The sequence below is a fragment of the Heterocephalus glaber genome, unplaced genomic scaffold (assembly GCF_053883595.1).
Source record: "Heterocephalus glaber isolate CG9 unplaced genomic scaffold, H.glaber_assembly_v1.0 deba00001479, whole genome shotgun sequence".
In the NCBI taxonomy this organism is placed as follows: Eukaryota; Metazoa; Chordata; class Mammalia; order Rodentia; family Bathyergidae; genus Heterocephalus; species Heterocephalus glaber.
In genome coordinates this window covers 6,402,220-6,424,980 of record NW_028258316.1, presented here as the reverse complement: position 1 = coordinate 6,424,980, position 22,761 = coordinate 6,402,220, and the positions used below count along the sequence as shown (strand labels likewise).

General features: G+C 49.3%; 1 protein-coding gene across 3 annotated transcripts in view; it reads left to right on the top strand.

The window, feature by feature from the left end:
* Positions 1 to 19,809, top strand: part of Gle1 (GLE1 RNA export mediator) — a 28,890-nt gene extending 9,081 nt beyond the window's left edge. For all 3 annotated transcript variants that reach the window (XM_021261924.2, XM_004849199.4, XM_004849200.4), the window contains 13 exons: positions 1,681 to 1,829; positions 2,059 to 2,119; positions 2,233 to 2,502; positions 5,912 to 6,140; positions 6,512 to 6,624; positions 6,742 to 6,811; positions 11,013 to 11,155; positions 11,256 to 11,446; positions 12,163 to 12,292; positions 14,178 to 14,282; positions 15,506 to 15,588; positions 16,809 to 16,872; positions 18,437 to 19,809. In XM_021261924.2, the coding sequence (XP_021117583.1) occupies positions 1,681 to 1,829; positions 2,059 to 2,119; positions 2,233 to 2,502; positions 5,912 to 6,140; positions 6,512 to 6,624; positions 6,742 to 6,811; positions 11,013 to 11,155; positions 11,256 to 11,446; positions 12,163 to 12,292; positions 14,178 to 14,282; positions 15,506 to 15,588; positions 16,809 to 16,872; positions 18,437 to 18,505 (1,677 nt within the window). In that variant the 3' untranslated portion in view covers positions 18,506 to 19,809. The remainder of the gene's footprint in view (positions 1 to 1,680; positions 1,830 to 2,058; positions 2,120 to 2,232; positions 2,503 to 5,911; positions 6,141 to 6,511; positions 6,625 to 6,741; positions 6,812 to 11,012; positions 11,156 to 11,255; positions 11,447 to 12,162; positions 12,293 to 14,177; positions 14,283 to 15,505; positions 15,589 to 16,808; positions 16,873 to 18,436) is intronic.
* Positions 19,810 to 22,761: the final 2,952 nt, after the last annotated feature.

Here is a 22,761-nt window from a genome sequence, read left to right as displayed (position 1 = left end):
CGTACCACTCCTTTGCCCACTTCCTGTCTTCCAGTCATGCTCAGCCGGCCTGGCCTGTGACAGCCCCTCATACGGTGTGGTGTCTTTCTCACCTGCCAGTTCCCACTGTCAGGAAGGCTCAGAGGGGAGGAGAGAAGCGGCTTGTGTTCAGTTTGCATCTTACACTGGAAGCTTAAAATGAGTTTCAAAACAGAATGACGTCATGCTTTGTCTTCTCCTCTTTTTACTATGGTGCTGGGCGGCCCCCATCCCTCGTGTGTGCTGGGCACGTGCTCGAGACTGAGCCGCCCCTGTTGTCTCCACACTGCCGTACAGCAGCGTCCAGCAGTGTCTCACCCTCCTGAGCCCAGCTCGGAGTGTCCCACACTATGGCTTCATGGGATTGATTCCCTCATCCCCAGTTCTTCCCCTTGTTTAACTGCACTGCCACCGGCCACGGGGCTGCAGGGAGCATCTGTGTCTGTAGATCTTTGCGTACATGTGGGGTTTTTCCTCGGTATAAATTCCTAAAATGGAAAAAAAAAAATTCCTAAAATGGAACTAGTGCCCAAGGGTAAGTACACTGTAAATTTTAACAAATACCAAATTGCCCTTAAACCGTATGAAAGTGCTCTTGTGGGTGAGAAATGCAGTGCCGGCTGCCCTTCGGTGTTTTCCGTAGGTGTAAGGAAAGGGACACTGCTCAGCAGAGGTCGGGGAGCAGCTGTTCTAGGCAGAGATAAAACCATGAGGAAGGGAGTGAGGTAGCAATGAACATAGCATGTTTGCAGAATTAAAATAGAATAAGAGTTTCTGTAGCTGCTCATGCAGCCCTCATGAGAATACATAGGAGAGAGCTGGGTGCAGTGGCACATGTCTGTAATCCCAGGTGCCCCAGAGGCTGAGCCAGGAAGATGGCAAGTTGTGTACCAGCTGAATCAATTAGGAGAGACCTTGTTTCAGAAGGGGCTGAGGTATAGTTCAGTGTCCTTGGGCTCAATCTCCAGTAACACACACAAAGGATACACAGGGTGGAAGCTTAAAAGTGCATGGTTGTTCTGAGTTTGATCCCTGGTACCAAAAAAAAAAGTGCATGGTTGGCCAGGTACAGTGACACTTGTCCTAATGCCAGCGCTCTATGAGGCTGAGGCAGGAGGATCCCAAGTTCAAACCCAGCCTGGGCAACTTAGTGAGACTGTCAAAATAAAATACACAAAGAAAGGACTGAGATTGTGGCTCAGTGTTAAGATACTAGTTTCAATCCCCAGTACTGCCAGAAAAAGTAAAGGGGCTAGAAGCCAGGTGTGCCGAGGCATACCTGTAATCCCAGCTGTCAGGTCTCTGAGACAAAAGGATGGCTGTGAGTTAAAGGCCAACCTGGGGTACCTAGCAGGACTCTGTCTCAAAAAAGAAAAGGGTGTGGCTGCACTTAATCCCAAGTACTACAAAATCTAAATAGCACGTGGTGCCTGATGCAACATTTGTAAGTACCTGTCCCTTCCCAGTGCTCGCTAGAGTGATACCATATGGGGCAGACCATAAAGATGGACTCACAAGAGAGCGAGGCTCCCCGTGGTCCCCAGGAGTGGGCTTGAGTCTGGACCCTCAAGGTCTCTGCAGAGCTCAGGACTGAGGGAGGGTTGCCAAGGGCAGAGGAGCAAGGTGTGGGGACAGTACCAGAACAAGTGCCCTGCCTTTCAGGAGGGCTTGCAGCAGTGGCAGGAGGAGCAGGAACAAAAGGTTCGAGCCTTGTCAGAGATGGCGTCGGAACAGCTGAAGCGCTTCGATGAGCTGAAGATGCTGAAGCAGCACAAGGAGTTCCAAGAGCTGCAGGAGGTGGTGGAAAGGAGGTGAGTCCTAGAGGATGCTGGGAATGGTAGAAACGAGGTGAGGCCTAGAGGATGCTGGGAGTGGTAGAGGTGAGGTGAGCCTCAGGTCTTGTTGGGAAGGAAAGTGCTTCAGAGCTGGCAGGGCAGCTTCTAACTGCAGGTGGCCGGTGCAGTCCAGTGAGGACGCCCGGCGGAGGAGTCCAGGCCTAACAAGCACCCCTGCCTCTTCCTCCCTGCCATTTCCATGCAGCACCAGAGAAGCCCTGGGCCATCAGGAGAAGCTCAGGGCAGAGCATCGCCACCGAGCCAAGGTCAGTTCTGGGACATGGGGTGTGACGAGGGGTCGGGTTCACAGCCCTGCTTCTGTGACCACCCTGGGAGTCCTATTCCCAGAGCCCCAGTGACCTCTGCTGGCCCTGTGCAGATTCTCAACCTGAAGCTGCGAGAGGCAGAGCAGCAGCGCCTGCGGAAGGAGGAGCAGGAGCGACTGCGCAAGGAGGAGGGCCAGGGCCGCCTGCGAAGCCTCTACACCCTGCAGGAGGAGGTGCTGCAGCTCAACCAGCAGCTTGAAGCCTCCGCCTCGAGCGCCTCCGACCCCCATGGGGACCCGCTGCAGGTGGACCTGGCGGCCTTCCGTGCTCGCGGCAACCAACTGTGCAGCCTCATCTCCGGCCTCATCCGTGCTGCCTCGGAGGTGAGGGCCACCCAGGGACTCCTCTGTCTTCACAGTGGGGACCAGAAGTGCAGTGTGTTTTCCAGTTGAACTGCAGTGCCTGGGCTGGGGGTGCAGCTCAGGGGCAGAGCGCTCGTCTAGACTGGCTTGCCATGGGTTCCACCCCCCAGAGTAAGGCCTGCTTACTGGAGGAAGCAACAGGCATTGCTGACACCTCGCCCAGAGGCAACCTAATTTAACATTTTCTTATGGGTCTTTTTCCTGAATTTCTTACATTATATCTTAGGTTAAAAAATTTTGTTTCTAGCCAGGCATGTTTTGCGCACACCTGTATCCCAGCACTCAGGAAGCTGAGGAGAAGGATTGCTGGAGTTCGAGGCCAGCCTGGGCTACATAGTGAGACCCTTTCTCAACCAAAAGGAAAAAAAAAAAGGGCCAGGGATTTAGCTCAGTGGTTCTGCTGCCACCACCTGCTTTGCAATCGAAAGGACCCAAGAACCAAAAAAAAAAAAAAGATCTTTTTTTTGCCTATAGCTGAATTGTGTGGATGGACAATAAAATTACTATTTCCCAGGCTGGGGATTTAGCTCAGTGGTTTTGCTGCCTGCTGCGCAAGAGCAAGGACCCAAGTTCGATCCCCAGTACCAAAAAAAAAATTACTATTTCCCTTTTCTTGAAAAAATCCTTAGGTTACCAATTTGATAAATGATTCGGGTCATTTTTTTTTAACTGGATTTAATTTTGTTTTATAATTGTATATGTTTCCAAAGTTTGAACTGCACAACAAAGTATATCCAGAAGTCTAGCTTCTTTTTCTTGCTTTGCACTCTGTTCTTTGTGTTGTTTGTTTGTTTGAGACAGAGTCTCACTGTATAGCCCAGGCTGGCCTCGAACTCAATCAATCCTCCTGCCTCAGCCTCCTGAGTGTTGGGATTACAGGCTTGTGCCACTGTGCCGAATTTTCCACTCTGTTCTTGTCCCCTCTACAAAGGATAGTTTCATTTAGCTTTTGGATATTGTATCCATTGTTTAAATATGAAAGCAAAGCAGAGTATGGTAGTGAAGTCTGTAATCCAAGCACTTGGGAGGCTGAGGCAAGAAGGTCAAAAATTTGAGGCCATCTTGGTCTACATAGCATGTCTGGATTATATAGGGAGACCCTGTCCCTAAACACCAAAAAATACTCCTGAGGTAAAAGATCACTTACTGTTGTGTGCCTTGCTGTTTTGTACTGCAGTGTATCATTGCAGGAGGTACCAGTCGTTTCTTTATAACTTCCATATAAGTGCATAGTTCTCTGTTGTGGGTGTACATTAGACATCTATCCTGCGTCCATGCTTTATGACTTTTTGAGTTTCTTTTCTTTATCCTGAGGATTGAACCTAGGGGCATTCTACCACTGAGCTACTCCCCCAGCCCTTTTTGATTTTTATTTTAAGACAGGGTCTTGCTAAGTTGACCAAGTGGGACTCAAATTTGTGATCCTCCTGCTTCAGCCTTCCACAGTATTGGGATTTCAGGTGTCCACTGCCTTGCCTGGCTGGCATTTTTCAAATAACGTGACCAAAATTCAAAATGTTCTGGCAAAAGGAGTTACAAATATAATGGAATATAAAATACGTAGAAAGAAATGAATACAAAATGGATGTAGTTTACATAATGAAAATTGCAAACTCGTTTTTGATTTATAAAATGAAACTTGAGTAATTAGATTAATAATGTTTCTGAAACTTCAATAAAGTGAGGTATGAAATATGTCCAAAAATATATCGGACCATCTCCAGGTGATGACTAGTGATGGAGGACCTGCGTTACCAATATAGAAACACTTTCTAGCAGTATAGTGAAATTAATTTGCTCTTGGCAAGGAGTAGACAGCAGGATTAGGAGCTATTCCAAGCCCAGGAAGAGACACATCTTTTGTAGGTAATTAACACATAGTCGTGCATTGCTTAATGACAGGGCCGCCTTCTGAGAAATTTGTTAGGTAATTGCGTAGTTGTGCAAACATCTTACAGGGCACTCATGTAAACCTAGGTGGCCAGTGTGTCATTAGATGATAGAATCTTACTGCACCACCCTTGTCTGTGCCGCCCACCTTTGACGGAGCTGTCATTATGTGGCAGTGCCAGACTAAATATTATCACTTTATGTGTATGTGTGGAGATGTATAGTCATTTTCCTCAGTGCTGGTGATCAGACCTAGGCTTTCCCATGCTAGGCAAGTCCTGCCACTGAGCTACAACCCAGCTCATATCACTTTACATCAGTGGGAAAGGGCCAGGTCCGAGTCCCTCTGAAAACACAGCAAGAGAGTCAGAGCTGGGGGTGCAGCTCCTTGGGACAGCGCTTGCCTCATGCTCAAGGCCTTGGGGTCCATCTCTAGCATTGCAAAAACAAAAAAGAAGAGAGAAAAGTCAGACCATGTGTATGTATATGTATATATGTATATATATGTATTTTAAAATCTATTTTTAGAGCTAGGGGTGGATTTGTGTTTGATTACCAGAACCACAGAACATACAAATAAAATCAGTGGAGGAAAGATATAGGGAACTGATAGGTAAAGGTTGAATTTACACCACTTTCATCTTATCCCATATTTCTTGGATATTTAAATTTAAAACTATAAGGTATAGGCCAAGGATTTAGCTCAGTGGTTCTGCTGCCTGCCTTGCAAGTGCAAGGACCCGAGTTCGATCCCTGGTACCAACCCCCCCCCCCCAAAAAAAACCAACTATAAGGTAGAGAGCCCCTGTGTAACCATAGCAGTAAAAACAAATCATAAAGGAAATGCTATGAAAACATAAACACTGGGCCAGGGATTTAGCTCAGTGGCACTGTGCCTATCTCACAAGTGCAAGGTCCTGAATTCAATCCCCGGCACCCAAAAAAAAAAGAAAACATAAACATTGAGGATATTATGTATTAGGAAACATTTGTAACATACATAGCACAATAAAATTTAATGTCCATGAGCTGAGGGTTTAGCTCAGTGACACCGCACCTGCCTGGCAAGTGCAAGGTCCTGAGTTTGATCCCGGGCACCGAAAAAAAAAATTTTAATGTCCTTGATATAAACTTTTTGTTTGTTTGTTTTGGTACCAGCGATTGAACTCGGGACCTTGCACTTTCGAGGCAGGTGGCGAAACCACTGAGCTAAATCCCTGGCCCCCCTGATATAAACTTTTAAGAGGTGACTCTGGCCAGTGTTGCTGAGAGCATAGGAGCTCCAGCTTAGATACCTGGGCACGGTGGTAGATCTTTCAGCGGACAGGAAAGTGGCACATGTAAATGTGTTGAGTGTGGGTGCTCTGCTGGTCCAGCCGCACCAGGCCAGGAATACCTTGCTTGTGTGGGGTGTGATTGGACCCACAAGGGCACCTGGGGATTGAGTGCTGTGCCCCCCACTGTGTCCCTCCCTCTGCAGAGTGGCTACCCCACAGCAGAGAACCAGGCTGAGGCTGAACGGGCCCTGCAGGAGATGAGAGACCTGCACACCAACCTGGGCCAGGAGATCACCAGGGCCTTCAAGGACAAGAAGCAGGAGGAGGAGCAGGCCCGGGGCAAGCTCCAGGAGTCACGGGTGCAGCAGGCGCTGGGGGCCGCACCCCAGGCTCCAGGCCCCAGCCAGAGCCCGGGCAGGACACAGAGTGAAGGTCGGTGTGTTGTGGACACGGTCCTCAATTCTAGCAGATGTGTTATTCCAAGTTACTACCGCTGAGTATTTTGAGTAAATCAGTACAGATATATGTGGTGTCCACTCACTGTGTACGAGAAGCAGTAGCGTGTAGTGTGTGACAGTGGGCTCTGGAGCCCGAGCAGGGAAACCTGTTTCTACTTGCGGGAAGCATTTAACCTTTCCATGCCAGACCCTTCATCCATACAATGGAGCTGATGCTGATACCTATTTCATAATGGTACTGTGATCATGAAGGCAGCTCCCACATTCGAGGAACGAGTGCCGCCCCAGCCCCTGCACAGGCTCAGTAAACATAGCTGCTGTTGAAGTCTGTCTTCTACTACCCAGGCCTCCAGGTGAAGGTACAGGACAGTACGATGCAGTGGTACCAGCAGCTGCAGGATGCCGCTGCCCAGTGCGTGTCAGCTTTCGAGGGCCTGAGCAGCAGCAAGGACACACAGGTAGGGAAGGGAGGGTGGCAGAACAGCAGGCCTCAGGGGCCGTGGGAATGCCTAGCCCTGAGGGCATGTGCCCAGCCCTTCAGAGTGCTCTGTCTCCTCACTGTTCTCCTCTGGCAGACCAAGAAGACAAAGATGGACCTACAGAAGGCTGCCACCATCCCCGTGAGCCAGATCTCCAGTGTTGCAGGTGAGTCAGGAGGTTGGGAATGCAGCCCTTCCCATCCGGCCTCATCGCTGTAGTAGACCCAGTGCTGCCGAGCTACTGCAAGGTTCCTATGAAAACACCGTTCAGGGCAGGCACAGCGCAGTGTGGGACCCTCGCCTGGCGAGTGCCAGGCCCTGGCTTCAGTCCCCAGCACCGCAAAGAAAACACACATGTTCAAACAAATGTTGGTTGTTGCTGCCTGTGTGTGTAAACCGGGTAGACCCTGTTTTTCTCCCTTTTTTCTTCAGTGCATGGGTGATAATGTAATCACTGTGTGTTGACTTATTTTTTCGGTACTAGGGATTGAACCCAGGGCCTTTGCACAGATATATGTCCTTTTTTATTTCGAGATAGGATCTCACTAAGCTGCCAAGGCTGGGCTCAAATTTATAACCCTGCCTCAGCCTGCCGGAGTACTGGCATTACAGTCATGTACCACCATCCCTGCCCATTGACAGATTTTAATAAGATATATAGTAATAATAAATTATTTTTTAAATTTATATTTATTTATTTATTTATTTATTTATTTATTTTTGGTACCAGGGATCGAACTCTGGTCCTTGTGCTTGCAAGGCAGGCAGTGGAACCACTGAGCTAAATCCCCGGCCCTCAAAGTTTTTTTGGTTTTTTGAGGCAGAGTCTAGCTATGTAGTTCAGGCTGGGCTTGAACTCACCATGTAGCCCGGCTGGCCTCAAACTAGCAGCAATCCTCCTGCTTCTGCCTCCCAGGCAATCCTCCTGTCCCAGCCTCCCAAGTGCTAGGATTACAGGCTTGCTCCACCACACCTGGCAGTAATAATAAATTATGTAGGATAGCTCTTAACTATAAAATTGACAGTTACTGCTACAAACATCATAAAAGGAACCTAAAATGTGTCTTTACTTTGGTCATAAACATTAGCCTTTTCAAAACCCACACTTGCCACCTTTTTTTTTTGAGACATGGTCCACTGTGTAGGCTAGGCTGGCCTCAGACTCATGTGGCAACACTCCTGCCTCATCCTCCCGAGCTCTGGGATTTACAGGCTATGCCACCACGCCTGATGCACATTGATAGGACTGGTAGCATTGATATTCTGCAGAGACTGAGATGCAGAGAGGAAGAAGGAGAGGAGAGACCTCCCTAGGGTTATTTTCATACAGCTTTATCGAGGAAGCCCCCCAAGTGCCGGCTGTGCCACCTCAGGCTAGGGAAGTGGGCACCACTGGGAACCTGCTGTCACTTACCATGGCCCAGCACCCCATTAACCTGTCACCTGAGAGGCACAGGAATTCCCAGGTCAGGTCCTTGAGAGGCTGAGGTTACATGTCGTCTTGTTAGAAATTCTTTGTGGAACAGGGCACGGTATAAGTGGTTAAACCTACGGCTGGGTGGGATTTACGGTGCCCTTTGTTGTGATAGCAGCAAGGGAGAGAGGCGGCCCGCAGGGCCACACTGCGTTTCTGCTGCTTTCCTGCCCCTCTCCTGTCCTTTCCCTCAGTCACCAAGAACTGAAAACACAGGTCACCTGGGAGTCCTGCTCCTCCACCCCTGCTCTGCTCTGCTCTGGTCACCTTATCTCCTGATTCAGAGCCGAAGTGGCCTTCTTGCCCCAGTTTACCCTTTACCCTGCCCTGCTCCCTCTCCTCGAGGCCTCCTGGTCACTCCGCCCTTCCTCTCCCACTGATGCAGTTGCTCCCTTCCCAGGCTGTGCTGCCCCCAGCCTTGAAATGTGCGGCCATTGCTCACATCCTAATGAATCTCCTGCTCTCGTTTTCTTTTTTCTTTTTTTGGTACCGCAGATCGAACTTGGGTTCTTGTGCTTGCACAGCAGGCGGCGGAACCACTGAGCTAAATCCACAGCCCAGCTCCTGGTTTCTCATCTTTCTCACTTTTCTGTTTGACACTGTTGACCTCCCTCTTCTGTATAGGACTTCTGCAGCCAGATACAAGTGTGGTGCTGGTGGCAAACGTCTGTAGTCCCAGCATTGTGGGAGGCTGAGGCAGGGAGATCACAAGTTTGAGCCCAGCCTGGGCCACTTAGTGACCTAGCAAGACCCTGTCTCAAAATTAAAAAATGTTTTTCTAAAGGCTGGGGGTGAAGCTCAGTGAGAAGGTCCTGGGTTCAGTCGCTAGCACCACAAAAACAAACAGCCTTCACTCATGTGACTTCCCAGCAGCAGCATTTCCAGATTATGCCCCTGCCATTTGTCCATCTGCCCCTTCCCCCGGTCCTTCGCTCGCCCACCTTTGCCTTAGATGGAAGTGTTTCCGAGGGAGCTGCCCTCACCTTTGTTTTTTTCCTCTTGCTGGCCTCACACCTCACCTAGGTGCCAAGGATCCCTCTTCTCCCTGGGTCACCCCTTTCCTCTGGTCCAGTCACCTGAGGGACATCTCTGCCCAGGTGTCTCTCAGTGACCTTGCCTTAGTGTGTGCAGAGCTGAACCTGTCATCTTCTCTCAGTGCCTCGCTTTCTTCCTGTTTCCTGAAGTAATCAGTAGCCTCATCCCCTTAGCTGGACCCCAGGAATCGCTGCACAGCTGCTTCCTGTTTTGTTCCCCGAGTCCGGTTAGTCTTGCTGGGCCTTTTGTTTGTTCATGTGATCATATATTCCTAGGCTCTGCCCCTGTGTTGCCATCATTGCTGCAAGCCTGTTGAGAGCTCACAGGCCAGCCAGACACAGGTTATGCTCCGGAGTTAGTCCTCAGGCAGGGAGAGTGAGTGAGGGAGAGAGAGGAAGGACCTCATTCCTGTCTTTTAAAGAAAGCCTGAGTGGGCGTGGTGGGGAAGCCTGTAATCCTGCCACTGGAGAGGCTGTGGGAGGACCACAGGGTCCAGGCCAGCCCCGGCAGCATAATCAGGGAGGGGCACTGGAGGTGTGGCTCACAGGCAGAGCACCCCTGGGTTTGATTCCCAGTACCAGAAGAGAAGAAAGGGGGTGGGGAGAACGGGAAAGAGAGGTGGGAGGTAGGGAGAGAGAGCAGAAGGGAGAGAGATAAGGCCAAGAGCAGTTAGCTTTGGAGACAATTTTATTTTTTTAATTCAATTTTGGGGGTGCTGGGGATGGAACCCAGCACCATGTGCATGCTAGGCAAGTGCTGTACCACTGAGCTGCCTTCTTAGCCCTCGGAGGAAGGGAAAGTGTAAATGAAGACGTGAGCTGGTGGATGAGGGAGGCCATGGAAGGCTCCAGGGTGGGAGGATGGAGATTGGAACCAGATTGGGAATTCTGCCCTGGGGTCCTTGGAAGTCAGCAGTAACAGTGGAATACATCAGGAGTGTGAGCTGGAGGAATTTATATGGAAATATCCATATTTTATCATCTAGTAAGGCTTGGGTCTCTGTTAGGGTTTTCTGGGATTATTCATTTTAGAGTTTTTGTGGTGTCATTATTTGATGCTTGGTTTCCTCTTGAAATTAATTCAGATATGCTTGAGAAAAAGAGCAGCTCCCTTTCAACTTCTCCCTGCTTGTCCAGAGTAACTGTCATCTCTTTTTCTCCTTTCTCATCTTCAAATAAAGTGTCATGTTTTACTGTAAAAGAAAAAAAAGGGTTATGTCCCCAAGAGGAAGAGTCATTTCCTAGAACCCAGTGACCCCAGTGTGGGGTAGGTCTCAGGAGGCGGAGCCTGCAGTTCTCTGCCTTCCTTGTCTCCTCTTCAGCTGTGCATCTCCACCCTCAGATTCCATACCGCTGGTCTGTGGTGCACACTGCAGGTGCTGGGCCCCACTGCAGCCCCTGAGTGTGTGTGACAGGGACACCAAAGCTGCCTGTGTGAGAGGCTGGAGGAAGGCAGACTGCAGAAAAGGGGAGAATCTTCTTCCCCGGGAAGGTCCTTCGGGTTCCAGACATGCGACTGACTCTTCTAGGGATATCTCCACCAGCCGTGCATCTGGGACACGATTTCGCATCATCTCTTCTCTGTCTCTTCATATATGTTGGTTTCAGAATTATTTCATTCCCAAGTCAGGGAAGGAAGAGAACCATGACCTGTGCACTCTCACACCCCGCACAGTGTGGGTTTGACTGTCATTCATTCCTCTGCACCTGGGTTTTGGCATCAGGCTTTACAGTGCTGTGCAGCTGCTGGGCTTGGTTCTGAGATGCTGTTGCGATTACATGATGGGGAGGAGGTTGGCACGCAGTTGGATCTGCTCATTGTCTCTGTCTCTGTCTCTGTCCCTGTCTCCCGCTCCCAGGCTCGAAGCTGAAGGAGGTCTTTGACAAGATCCACAGCTTGCTGTCAGGAAAGCCGGTCCAGTCCATTGGGCACTTCGTGTCCATCACACAGAGCCCACAGGGGCTGGACTTCGTGCAGTACAAGCTGGCCGAGAAATTTGTGGTGAGGAACCTTGTTGGCAGAGGTATGGGCAGAAGCGGCTGGTGCACAGCATGAACCCCTTCTGGTGTTGATGCAAAGGTGAACCCGTCTCTGTTCCCAGAAACAAGGCGAGGAGGAGGTGGCCTCCCACCACGAAGCGGCTTTTCCCATCGCGGTCGTGGCCTCTGGGATCTGGGAGTTGCACCCCAGAGTTGGGGACCTCATCCTTGCCCACCTACACAAGAAGTGTCCTTACTCTGTTCCTTTCTACCCAGCGTTCAGGGAGGGCATGGCTCTGGAAGACTACCAGCGGTGAGGTTGTTTTTCTCCTTGCTCTCCCTAGGGTGACCAGTGCAGTATAAATAGAATTGGAATTTGTTTCCCTCTTTCTCAAGCTCCTCTGCTTTACCTGGAATATTTAGTCAAAAAATACAGTGTAGGGCTGGGGATTGAGCTCAGTGGTTCCACTGCCTGCCTCGAAAGCGCAAGGTCCTGAGTTTGATCCCCAGTACCAAAAAAAAAAACTCTTTGCGCAGGGGCTTTAGCTCAGTGGTTCCCGCACCTGCCATGCAAGCGCAAGGTCCCTGGTACCGAAAAAAAAAAAATACAGTGTATTTCATGCAAGTGGACAGCTTTGGGATTTGTGGATTTAGGCACAGTAACCCATATACTTTACTTTGCTGAATCTAGAATTCAGGGATCTTAGAACTGATCCCTTTTTTTTTCTTTTAATAGCTTTGCAAAATTGGGTAGGTAATCTAAGCTCTTCGAGCATCAGTTTCCTCATTTGTAAATGGGGTAATGATATCCGTTACCTCCTGAGTTTACCTGTGAGTTTACCTTGCAGGGCTTCTGTGAAGCAAATCAGTAATGGACAGGAGCACTTTGTAAGCGAGGCAGTCCACAGTTGGAATAGTACATAACAGCATAAAGTATAACATCATTACTCTGACCCATTTTTCGATCTTTGGTTGGATTTGTCATCCTCATGGTGGCATCGTCTTAGTGATTATTTTGTTCCTCCACAGAATGCTTGGCTACCAAGTGAAGGACTCCAAGGTGGAACAGCAGGACAACTTTCTGAAGCGCATGTCTGGGATGATCCGTCTCTATGCTGCCATCATCCAGCTCCGGTGGCCATATGGGAACCAGCAAGCCGTAGGTTCAAAAGGCTCACTGTGACTATAAGAGCTTGGCCTGAGAATGTGTTAGTGTGTCCTGCCTTCAATGTTAGTCAGCTTTCTGTTACTGTGACAAAATACCCAGGGTAAACAGTTTGTGAGGGCAAAGGTTTATTTGGGTTCATGGTTTCAGAAATCTCTGTCCGTGGTTACTTGGCCTCATTGCTTTGAGGCTTACAGTAAGCCAACACTTTACGGCAGGTGTGTAGATGGAATAAAGCTGCTCACCTCAAGGCAGCTGGGAAATGAAAGGTAGAGATGACCTGGCGTGATGGCGCACACCTGTGAGCCCAGCACTCTGGGAGGCTGAGGCATGATGATCACAAGTGTGAGCCCAACCTGGGCAACTTAGCGACCTGGTGATATCTTGTTTCAACAAGATAAAAAGGGCTGGGGCTGTGACTCCATGTGAAGGCCCTGAGTTTAGTCCTCGTACCACAGAAAGGTAGGAGATGCTGAGGTGAGGTTCCAGTATCCCCTTTGAGGCACAGCCCTGTCACCTAACTTCATCCAACCAGGTTCTGCCACCTCAGTAGTGCCCGGGCTGGCTACCGAGTCTTTCACACTCGGGCCTCTGAGGGAACACGTACAGACTTGACGTCCTTCCTCAGACACTCAGGTCAGTGGAACGATAAAGGAGAGCGTGGTAGCTTCATCCGTGTCTTTTAGAAAAGAGGACATGGATTGTTGGGAGGTTTTTTGGATCAACAAAGCCATTTGTTCAATGGCTGACTCATCTGGGGCCTCAAAGAACTGGTTTTATAACAGTCTACCAGAGGAAAGGCTATTATTTGTCAGTAATTAGGCTTACAAGGATTTATTTACTTATTTATCTGTGCAGTGCTGGGGATGGAACCCAGTGCCTTGCATATGCTAAGCAAGTGCTCCGCCACTGAGGTACATCCCAGCACTGAGACTCCCTCCCTGTCCCCCTCCTTTCTTCCTTCCTGAACCCAGCGCCTCACACTGAGCAAGGCTCACAGCCACTTACTTGTTTTTTAATAGAGAAATGAACAAGAAATTTTCACCTTAGACATGGTTGCAACCTTGGAAGCCATCTAGGCCCCTACCTTCCTCACTGATTGGCATTTGGAGACTCAGAAAGTTAGAGGGACAGAACCCTGACCGAGGTTCGGGGCTTTGACATGCCAGCCCAGGCCTTTCTGCAGGAACACAGGTTAGAGAGAGGGGAATTTAGGGACTGGAGACCTAAGGGAAAAATAGAAGTTGATTGAATTCAAGAAGTTTTTAGTGTGTGCCTGCTGTACCCAGGTTGTGTTGTAAAGGTACCAAGAATAACAAAATGTCAGTGAGAGCCAGGCATGGTGTTGCACACCCATAATCCCAGCTACTTGGAGACTAAGACAGGAGGATCACAGGTTCAAGGGCAGCCTGGGCAACTCAGCAGGGCTGTGTCTCTGAAAAAAGTCATTAAGAATAAGTGTTGTCCTATGGAGTCTCTGAAACTGATGCTAACGTGTGTATCAAAGGGATCCTGTAAAGAACATGTGTGAACCAGGCACAGTGGTGAACACCTGTAACCCCAGTCACTTGAGAGGCTGAGGCAGGAGGATCACAAGCTCAAATCTATCATGGGAACTCAGGGAGATCCCATCTGAAAATAATTAAAAGAAGGGCTGGGGACCGAGCTCACTGGTAGACTGCTTGCCCAGTATGGCCCTAAGTTCAGTCCCCAGTGCATACTGATGGGACATCCAAGGACATCCACCATTCAAGTGTATTCACCTGTGTCATTTCGGCCCTGCGGTGTGTGCTTGGGCTGGCTGGTCGTGAGGTTTGTGTCTGACAGGAGTGTAGATGTCTAATAAAGTGAAGTTACCACCAGGCTTCTTTTCCCCCAGACTCACCCTCATGGCCTGAGTCACGGCTGGCGCTGGTTGGCACAGGTCGTGAACATGGAGCCTCTGTCCGATGTGACAGCCACCATCCTTTTTGACTTCTTGGAGGTATGTAATTCAGTCTTCACACAAGGGACGGTGGTTGAGGTGACCTTAGGACCCTGAGTGACACGAGTGGGGGAATAGTATAGAAAATGGACCCCAGGTGGGTGTGGTGGCACACACCTGTAGTCCCAGCACTCAGGAGGATGAGGCAGAAGGATCACTGAGTTTGAGACCAGCCTGGACTACATAGTGAGACCCTGTCTCAAAAAAGAAATGTAGCCTAGTGGTGAACAGTATTAGGCTAGTATCACAGGTTTTTCTGAGCTATAAGAAAAACCTAGCTTCCTACAATGTACCAATAAAAGAATTTAATTAAAAGAAAAAAAGAAAAACCTAGCTTTCACTTTTTCTAACTACCATACTTGCCTTCTCTGGGTAGATGCTTTTTTTTATTATAAAGAAAATGTGTATGTACATCCTAGAAGAAGTGGAAGAACAGTCATTGTAGGGATAGAGAAGGACTCCCAGAACCAAGGATGACATGTGCTGCAGTCTCCAGGACCTGGCAGCCCCCTGGCACCCAGACAACCTCTGCGGGTCATGTGTTCTTTTGTGCTCTTCCTGCACACTGCCTTGGCTTTGCTCTGGACACCACCTCTCCATTTTCCTGTGCATAGTAAGAGAAATGGACATCCCGGACTGTCACTCGGCCTCAGTGTGGTGACACCAGTGTCCTCTTCTCCTGGGTCCTCATTCTCAGGAGAGCCACCTTGTGTCAGCTTCTGTCCCGTGGAGAAAGCGCTGGACAGTTCTGGCTACAGCTAAGGGAGCTCGCAGTGGGGTGAGGCAAGGCTTTCTACAGAAAGGACACACTCCTTAAGGAAGGCGTGGCCAAATGCCAGGACCAGCCTGGGACCTTGTGGCTGAAGATGCCAGCAGTTCTCAGTCATGTTTTAGCTCCCGGAGTTAGCTGCATGAACAGGAGCTGAGTGTGAGAACACAGGCATGTGCTGGATTCTTTTCTTCTTAAGCCTGGGGGTGCCAGACCATTCAGAAGGGTTCCATTCAGTCCAGGAAAAATCATTCCTTAGGACCTGACAGTCTGATTAAGTGGAGGCGTTGCTGTGCACAAAGAAGTACATTCTGGAGCATTTCCAGTAGAGAAAAAAGTTGGGTTTTGCCATTCATTTCCTTGTCAGGTAGTTCATTGCATTCTGAAAGGCAGAGGGCTGAGTGCACAGTAGAGGTATCCCGTGTCTGCTTACAGCACCTGTCTGTCCCTCCAGGTGTGTGGCCATGCCCTCGTGAAGCAGTATCAGGTCCAGTTCTGGAAGATGGTACTTCTCATCAAAGAGGAATACTTGCTCAGGTACTAGGCTCGTGCAGCGGGTGTGAGGATTTGGTCACACTCATGAGCTAGGTGTCATGTCCCCCTGAGTGCTATTTATTCCCTGCTAGTTTTGACTCATATAAAAATGTATTAAGGCCAGGGTAGAGCACTCCATCTAGCATGTCCAAGGCCATGTGTTCAATCCAAAAAGAGAAAAGCCTGTGTTAAGTATGACATCTTCCTATTCCCAACCTGTCCTGTCCTTCTATTTGATTTGAACAAATGCATTTAAACTCTGATGAGAGTCTCTCTCTTCAATCTTGTTGGCTAAACCAAGCACAAAGCAGGTCTTAGATCAGGTACCTGGAATTTTTAAAATGTTTTTTTCTGGGCTGGGGATTTAGCTCAGTGGTTTCCCAGAGTTCGATCACCAGTACCAAAATAAATAAATAAAATAAAATGTTCTTTTCCAAACTGCCCCAGATAATCTGGGATGGTGATTACATTCGGTCGCAGAGGCAAGCGCCCTCATTCCGCAGTAGAAGAATCTAATTTATCCACTGTCTTAACTTTTCTCTTGTTGCTGAGACAAAATAGCCAACACCCAAAGTTAAAGGAGGAAAGGTTTATTTAGCTCAGAGTCTGTAGAGGTTTCAGTCCATAGTCACTGGCTCTAAGGCAGGTGGCACAGCAGCCCGGCATCACAGAGGAGAAACAGTTCATGGCTGGTAGAAGGCAGCAAAACAAGCAGCAAGCAAGGGACAGGATGAGCCTCTTTCTGTCCCTTATATTGTATCAGGCTACCAGGATTAGGGCGGTGCCAAACCAATCAGCGGAGTGATTTCGTGATTACACACCCTTAACCCTAGCATTGCACCCATGAATCAATCACACATTCTAGATTCAGCCACCTCTGAAAAAGCCCCAGCTATGACTGCCTGAGGTGACACAAGACATGACACACAGCAGTTTGCATAACTGGTGTGGAGCCACATCTCAATACCCCTCCCTTCTCTCAGCTCAGCTAGGGGTGGCTGTGGCAAGGCCCATCCCACCTGATCACAGAGAGCTCGGGAACAGTGCTCTCTTGTCCTTTGTCCTTTGTTGGGGCCACGTGGAGAGTAGAGTGTCCATAGGTAGGAGACAGTGCTCCAGTCCCTAGCTCTGCCCTTCGGCCCAGAGCAGCAGGTCCTTGACATCTCTCTGGAAGAGGTGGGCCCCATGGGTAGGATTCACAGGTCTCGGTTCTCTCTGCATAGAATTGAAGCCATCACGAGCTCAGGACAGATGGGTTCCTTCATACGCCTCAAGCAGTTCCTGGAGGTAAGCTGCCCTCGGCCCTCGTGTCCCAGCTCTGGCCTGGAGTGCTGTATCCATGCTGAGAAGTCTGGGCCTCCAGACACGGCTCACAGTCTCCCCCTGAGTTTCCCAAACCCAGATCTTGGTTTCTAATTTCCCTTTTGGAGTAAGGGCTGACGTTTCATCTTCCTGTGTATCATTCTCCATACCCCTATGAGGCAGCTGTCCTTAAAGATGAGTAAAATAGCTGGGGATTTAGCTCAGTGGTTCTGCCACCTGCCTCGCAAGCGCAAGGTCCTGAGTTTGATCCCCACTACCAAAAAAAAAAAAAGATGAGTAAGATATAATTAATAACTTCTCTCACTGGTACATTTTTTTTTGTTTTTTGGGGGGTTTTTTGGGTACCGAGGATCGAACTCGGGACCTTGTGCTTGTGAGGCAGGCTCCGGAACCACTGAGCTAAATCCCCAGCCCACCAGCACATTTTTTTTTTTTTTTGGTACTGGGGATTGAACTGCTTACACAGCAGATGGCGAAACCACTAAGCTAAATCCCCAGCCCCTAACACCAGCACATTTTTTTGCATGTTAGCCAAGGTTCTTTTCTCAGTCTTGGGCCCAGGGGCATTTAAGTGTGTTTACTTTTCTCCATGAGAATAGACTGCACCACACTAAGCTGCATTCTTTGTGGGGTTTTGTTGCTTTTGGATTTGGATTTTTTGGGGGGGGGGGTACCAGGAATTGAATTCGGGTCCTTGTGCTTGCAAGCCAAGCGGCAGAACCACTGAGCTAAATCCCTGGCCCTTGTTTTGGGTTTTGAGACAAGGTCTTGCCAATTGCCAAAGCTGGACCTGAACTTGGGATCCTCCTGCCTCAGTCTCTGAGGGTACTAGGGATTACAGGTGTGTGGCACTGTACCTAGCTACCAAGAAATTTTGTTTTGTTTTTTGTTTTTGGTCGTACTGGGGATTGAAACCCAGAACCTTTGCACTGAGCTACATTTTTTTTTTTTTTTTTTTTTTTGAGACAAGGTCTTGCTAAATTGCCCAGGCTGGGCGAAAACTTGTACCTCTCCTGTCTCAACTTCCCAGAGTGCTGGAGTTACAGGCATGTGCCACTATGCCTGGCTTACTAAGAAAATTTAAGGGGTTCGTTTTTAATTCCACAGTAGATCTACCAAGATAGCCAGCCCTCCAACCTTCAGTGTGGTGTTAGTGACAGATGAGGCCAGACTATGATGAGACATAAAAATAGCACCATTGTCACTTCCTGGCCCTTTCCTTTATTGTGTGTGTTTTTGGTTTTTGGTTTTTTGAGACATGGTCTCACTTTGTAGTTCAGGCTGGCCCTGAACTCACTATGTAGCCCAGGCTGGCCTCAAACTCTTGGCCATCCTCGTGCCTCAGCCTCCTAAGTGCTGGGATTCCAGGGTGCGCCACCACACCCAGCATCCCTTTCCTTTTTTTGTCCACTGTTCTGTAGGACTTAACCTTGCCATCCCTCAGTGTTCTCTCAGCTCTGAGTGTTGGAAGCAATATGGTCAGAAACTCATTCTGGTTTGGTTTTGTGTTTCATCTTTCCCTGCCCAGAAATGTTTGCAACACAAGGAGATTCCTGTTCCCAAGGGCTTTCTGACTTCTTCCTTCTGGCGCTCCTGATGTCCTTTTGTCACCTGCCATCACCATTGTGTTGCGGAGAAGTAATAATAAAGCGACCGAAGGCAGCTGTATTTGGAAGAAGTCAGGCTTAGAAATTTGTTGGTGTGTGCTGTATACATTCATACCATGTGGCTAGGTGAGACTTTAACAGGAGCAGTCCCTTAGCAGATTGGGGAGCTCCTTACAGCATCTGCATGACAGAGTGAATGAAATTGCCTTTCTTATTTTACAAAAATCATGAGTGGAGGCCTTCACCACTGTGTCTCTTCCTTTGCCTCCATTGCCTCTGGATCTGTAGGGAGCTGTGATGTCCTAACCGTTTCACTCTGCACTGGACTGAGCTACCTCTTTACCCGGCCCCCCACGCCACCCCGTTCCCATGGAGTCTCCATTAAAGGCTGACCTGTGAGGCTGGGTGATGGTGGTTGGCCTTTCTCAGGTGAGGGAGGGGTTCTAGATGCAGAGCAAATGTGTGCGGTGGGCAGGGGCTCAGTCCCAGAGTGCACCAGGGGGAGCTGGGTATCCGGGTTGAGGACCGGAAGCAGGTCACATCGGGCCACACAGGATTTTCCGTCCCCTTAATTTGGAATCTGCTTCCTGCTGTGCTGGGGATGCATGCACCAGAGTAGGTGCATAGCTTTTTTGGTTCTGGTTTGTATTAAGATGTACTCTAGGCCAGCGTAGTGGTGCACACCTGTGATCCCAACACTCAGAAGCCTGAAGAGGACTGAGCAAGTGTGAAGCTGGGCTGGGCTACAGAGTGAGTTTAAGTCCAGCTTAGACTCCACAGTGAGACCCTGTCTCAAAAACAAAAACTGGAAGGGGCTGAGGATTTAGTTCAGTGGTTCTGGCGTCTGCCTCGCAAGTGCAAGGTCCCAAGTTCGATCCCTGGTACCAAAAAGCAAAAGAAACAAAAAAAAACTGGAAAAGATGGACTGAGATGGGGCTGTAAGCATGCCCAAGCTGAGCGAACATCCCTGTCAGAGCAGGGGTCAGGGTTGAGTGAAGGTGTTTGGGAGGAGCTCGGAGCTGCTGTGTAACCCTCTGTTGTGTTTTGAGTAATGAATGATGACTGGTTTGCCTGCCTGAAGCCACTGCAGAAGTCCCGAGCGTGGCTGTTGACATGGAGGTTTAGGTTTATCATGTGAAAAACTCACTCTGACACTGCAGAGCCAGTGGACGCTACACGCCTCGTGGCGCAGTGTCGCAAATACTCTGGAGTGGCTCAATGTGACCTCTTCTGTGAACTGTTGACTATGGTGCCAAAATAAGTAATAAAGCTTGATTTTTAAAAGAATAGTAAACCCCTTGCTGATGTACAGTTTGTTCGGTAGGATTAACTAACTTTCTGTCCCTTCAGTTGTGCAGTCACTAGGGTCCTGGTAGGTAGTTCACAAGTCCAGATACAGAGCGATATGTGTTTCTTCCTTTTTTGTCCTCTTGACCTTCACCTTAAGAAAATTAGCTTATGGGGCCGGGGATTTAGCTCAGTGGTTTAGCCGCCTACTGCACAAGCGCAAGGACCGGAGTTCAATCCCCGGTACCAAAAGAAAAAATTAGCTTATTTTCTGTCATTCCTGTTTTGGAATTATGTACCAATAGCTGACTATATTTTCGTTTGTTTTGAGAGCATCTTGCTTTGTGGCCTTGAACTCACTATGTAGCTCAAGCTGGCCTTGAACTTGCAGTGACCCTCCTGCCTCAGCCTCCTAAGTGTTTACAGGCGTGTACTGCCATGGTTGGCAGCTGACTCCTATCTAGCAAGAGATATGAGGGGCTCAGGATGCAGCTCGTATTAGAGCACCTGCCTGACACGTGTGAGGCCCTGGGTTCCATCCCCAACATCCCTTCCACCCCAAAAAGGAAAGAGATGTGAAAGTATTATCTGTCAGTGTAGACCCAGGCAGTGAGCACGAGATAGGGGTCAGGACACCTGGGCTTCATTCTCATCTCTGAACCTCAGTGTTCCCACGTGCAAAACAGGAAATGCTGGGCATGGTGGCACACGCCTGTAATCCTGCACTCAGGAGGCTGAGGCAGGAGGATTGCTGTGAGTTCGAAGCCAGCCTGAACTACAAAGTGAGACCCTGTCTCAATAAACAAAGGAAGGGGCTGGGGATTTAGCTCAGTGGTGCCATCGCCTGCCTTGCAAGTGCAAGGTCCTGAGTTCGATCCCCGGTACCAAACAAAAAAGTAAATGAATGGGACTTGTCACAGGAGCTTTGAGGTTATGCTTGGTAGCAGCAGCTCCGGGGCTGTTTCCCAGCTAGTGTGTTCTGCAGTCTGACCTCCTCAGCCTGCGGGGCTGCGGGACAGGGCCCTCAGTGGATTCGAGGTTCCCTGCCCGTTACCACTTGGCAAGAAGCAGGCTGGGCAGCGCTGAGTGCAGGATGGTGGGGGAGGGGCATTGGGAGGGTGGGGCTGAGCCCTTAGCAGATAGAGGAGGCTCGGAGCTGGCTTCTAGAAAGCATCCCTTCCAGATACCACTACCCTCTGCTGGGAATTAGCCCGTTCATCACTGAAAATGACTGGCCGGTGAACAGTGCCCATCAGAACTGCACAGCCACATTTTGCACAGCTGTTAAGTGGGCCCCGCTGGAGCTGTGGGGTCCCCTGGCACAGCATCTTTGCTCTGTGCTTTCTTTATGGGGCTTCATGTAAGACTAGACAGAGATCACTCTGTCAAAACCGAAATGTGAGCCAAGCCTGTCAGTGCACACCTATGATCCCAGCACTCTAGGAGGCCGAGGCAGGAGGATAACAAATTTGAGCCCAGCCTGGGCAACTTAGCAATTTAGTGGGACCCTCTCTCAAAAAATAATAGTTGGGGGCCAGGGATTTGCCTCAGTGGTGCCGCTGTCTCCCTCAGAAGCACAAGGTCCCAAGTTCGATCCCTGGTACCAAAGGAAAAAAAAAAGTTGGGGATGTATGGGCTGGGGATTTAGCTCAGTGGTTCCACTGCCTGCCTTGCAAGCGCAAAGTCCTGAGTTTGATCCCCGGTACCAAAAATAGGAGTTGGGGATGTAGCTCAGTGCAAGGGCCCTGGGTCCAATCCTCAGGAGGACAAAAGAGACATGGTCTTCCCTTTGCCATTTGATGCTGGTATTCCTGATGGATTCTCAGGTAAACCAAGAGAGGAGCACATGGGAGGCCAGGGTTCTGATATCCCTGATAGCGTCTCCTCTGAGACCTCGATGGCGGCAGCCACAGGAGCAGCAGGAGCATCAGGAGCATCAGGAGCATCAGATTCCTCACCGTAGATGCCCTGGGCTGCATTGGCCTCCAACTCATGGGCTCATCTTGTTTCCCTCTGCCTTGGCCTCGCTTCTCAGGCCCAGTGCTGTGCTTCTGTCATACCAGTGTCTTGTGTCACCTTAGAGCAAATCCAAGGAGGCATGAAAACTGAGAGGGTGGAAACTGCAGGTCCGTCGTGTAGAAGAGCATTGCTGCTCTGGGGTGCTCCTGGGTGCTGCAGCTTCCCTGCTTCAGGATTCCTGTGATGACAGTGACAAAGTCAAGGTCTAGAACCACAACCTGAAAGGACACTGGTGACAAAGGTTGTCCTGAATCCATTAATTTGTAGCCAGATAAAGTTGATGTGAAGCGCATTTTGCAAAATACTTCCTCCTTACATGGAGTAAGTGATTGGGGCAAAAATGTAATTCACTGGAGAATGTGACTGAGTTCTTGGAGTGCTTTCTTGATGACTTGAGCTTCAAGTTATAGAAACCCGAAAGAGATTTATTTCATCCAGGACAGAGTTTCCTGGTGTTTTTGTGCAAGGACCTAAAAAAGAGTTTGGGAGCCAGATAAGTTTGGGAAATATGTTAAAGGTAAACCAGTCAGGCGTGTTGGCTTGTGTCTGTAATCCCAGCAGTCTGGGAGGCCGAAGCAGGAGGATCTCAAGTTTGAGCCCAGACTGGGCACATTAGCTAGACCTGTCTCAAAAGTAAAAAATAGTCTCTGGATGTAGCTCAGTGCAAAAGCCCTGGGTTCAAGCTGTGCAGAGTGAGTACTAATCCTAGTATTCAGAAGGCTGAGGCAGGAGGATTGCTGTGAGTACAAGGCCAGCCTGAACTACATAGTGAGACTCCATCTCAAGGAGAGAAAAAGCCCTGGGTTTAGCCCCCAACATGAAGAGAGAGACAGAGGGAAGAAAGAATAAAAAGTTGAACTAGCACAAGTGCAAGGTCCTGAGTTCGATCCCCGGTACCAAAAAAAAAAAGTTTTAACTAGGAGGAAGCAGGCCAGCCTGG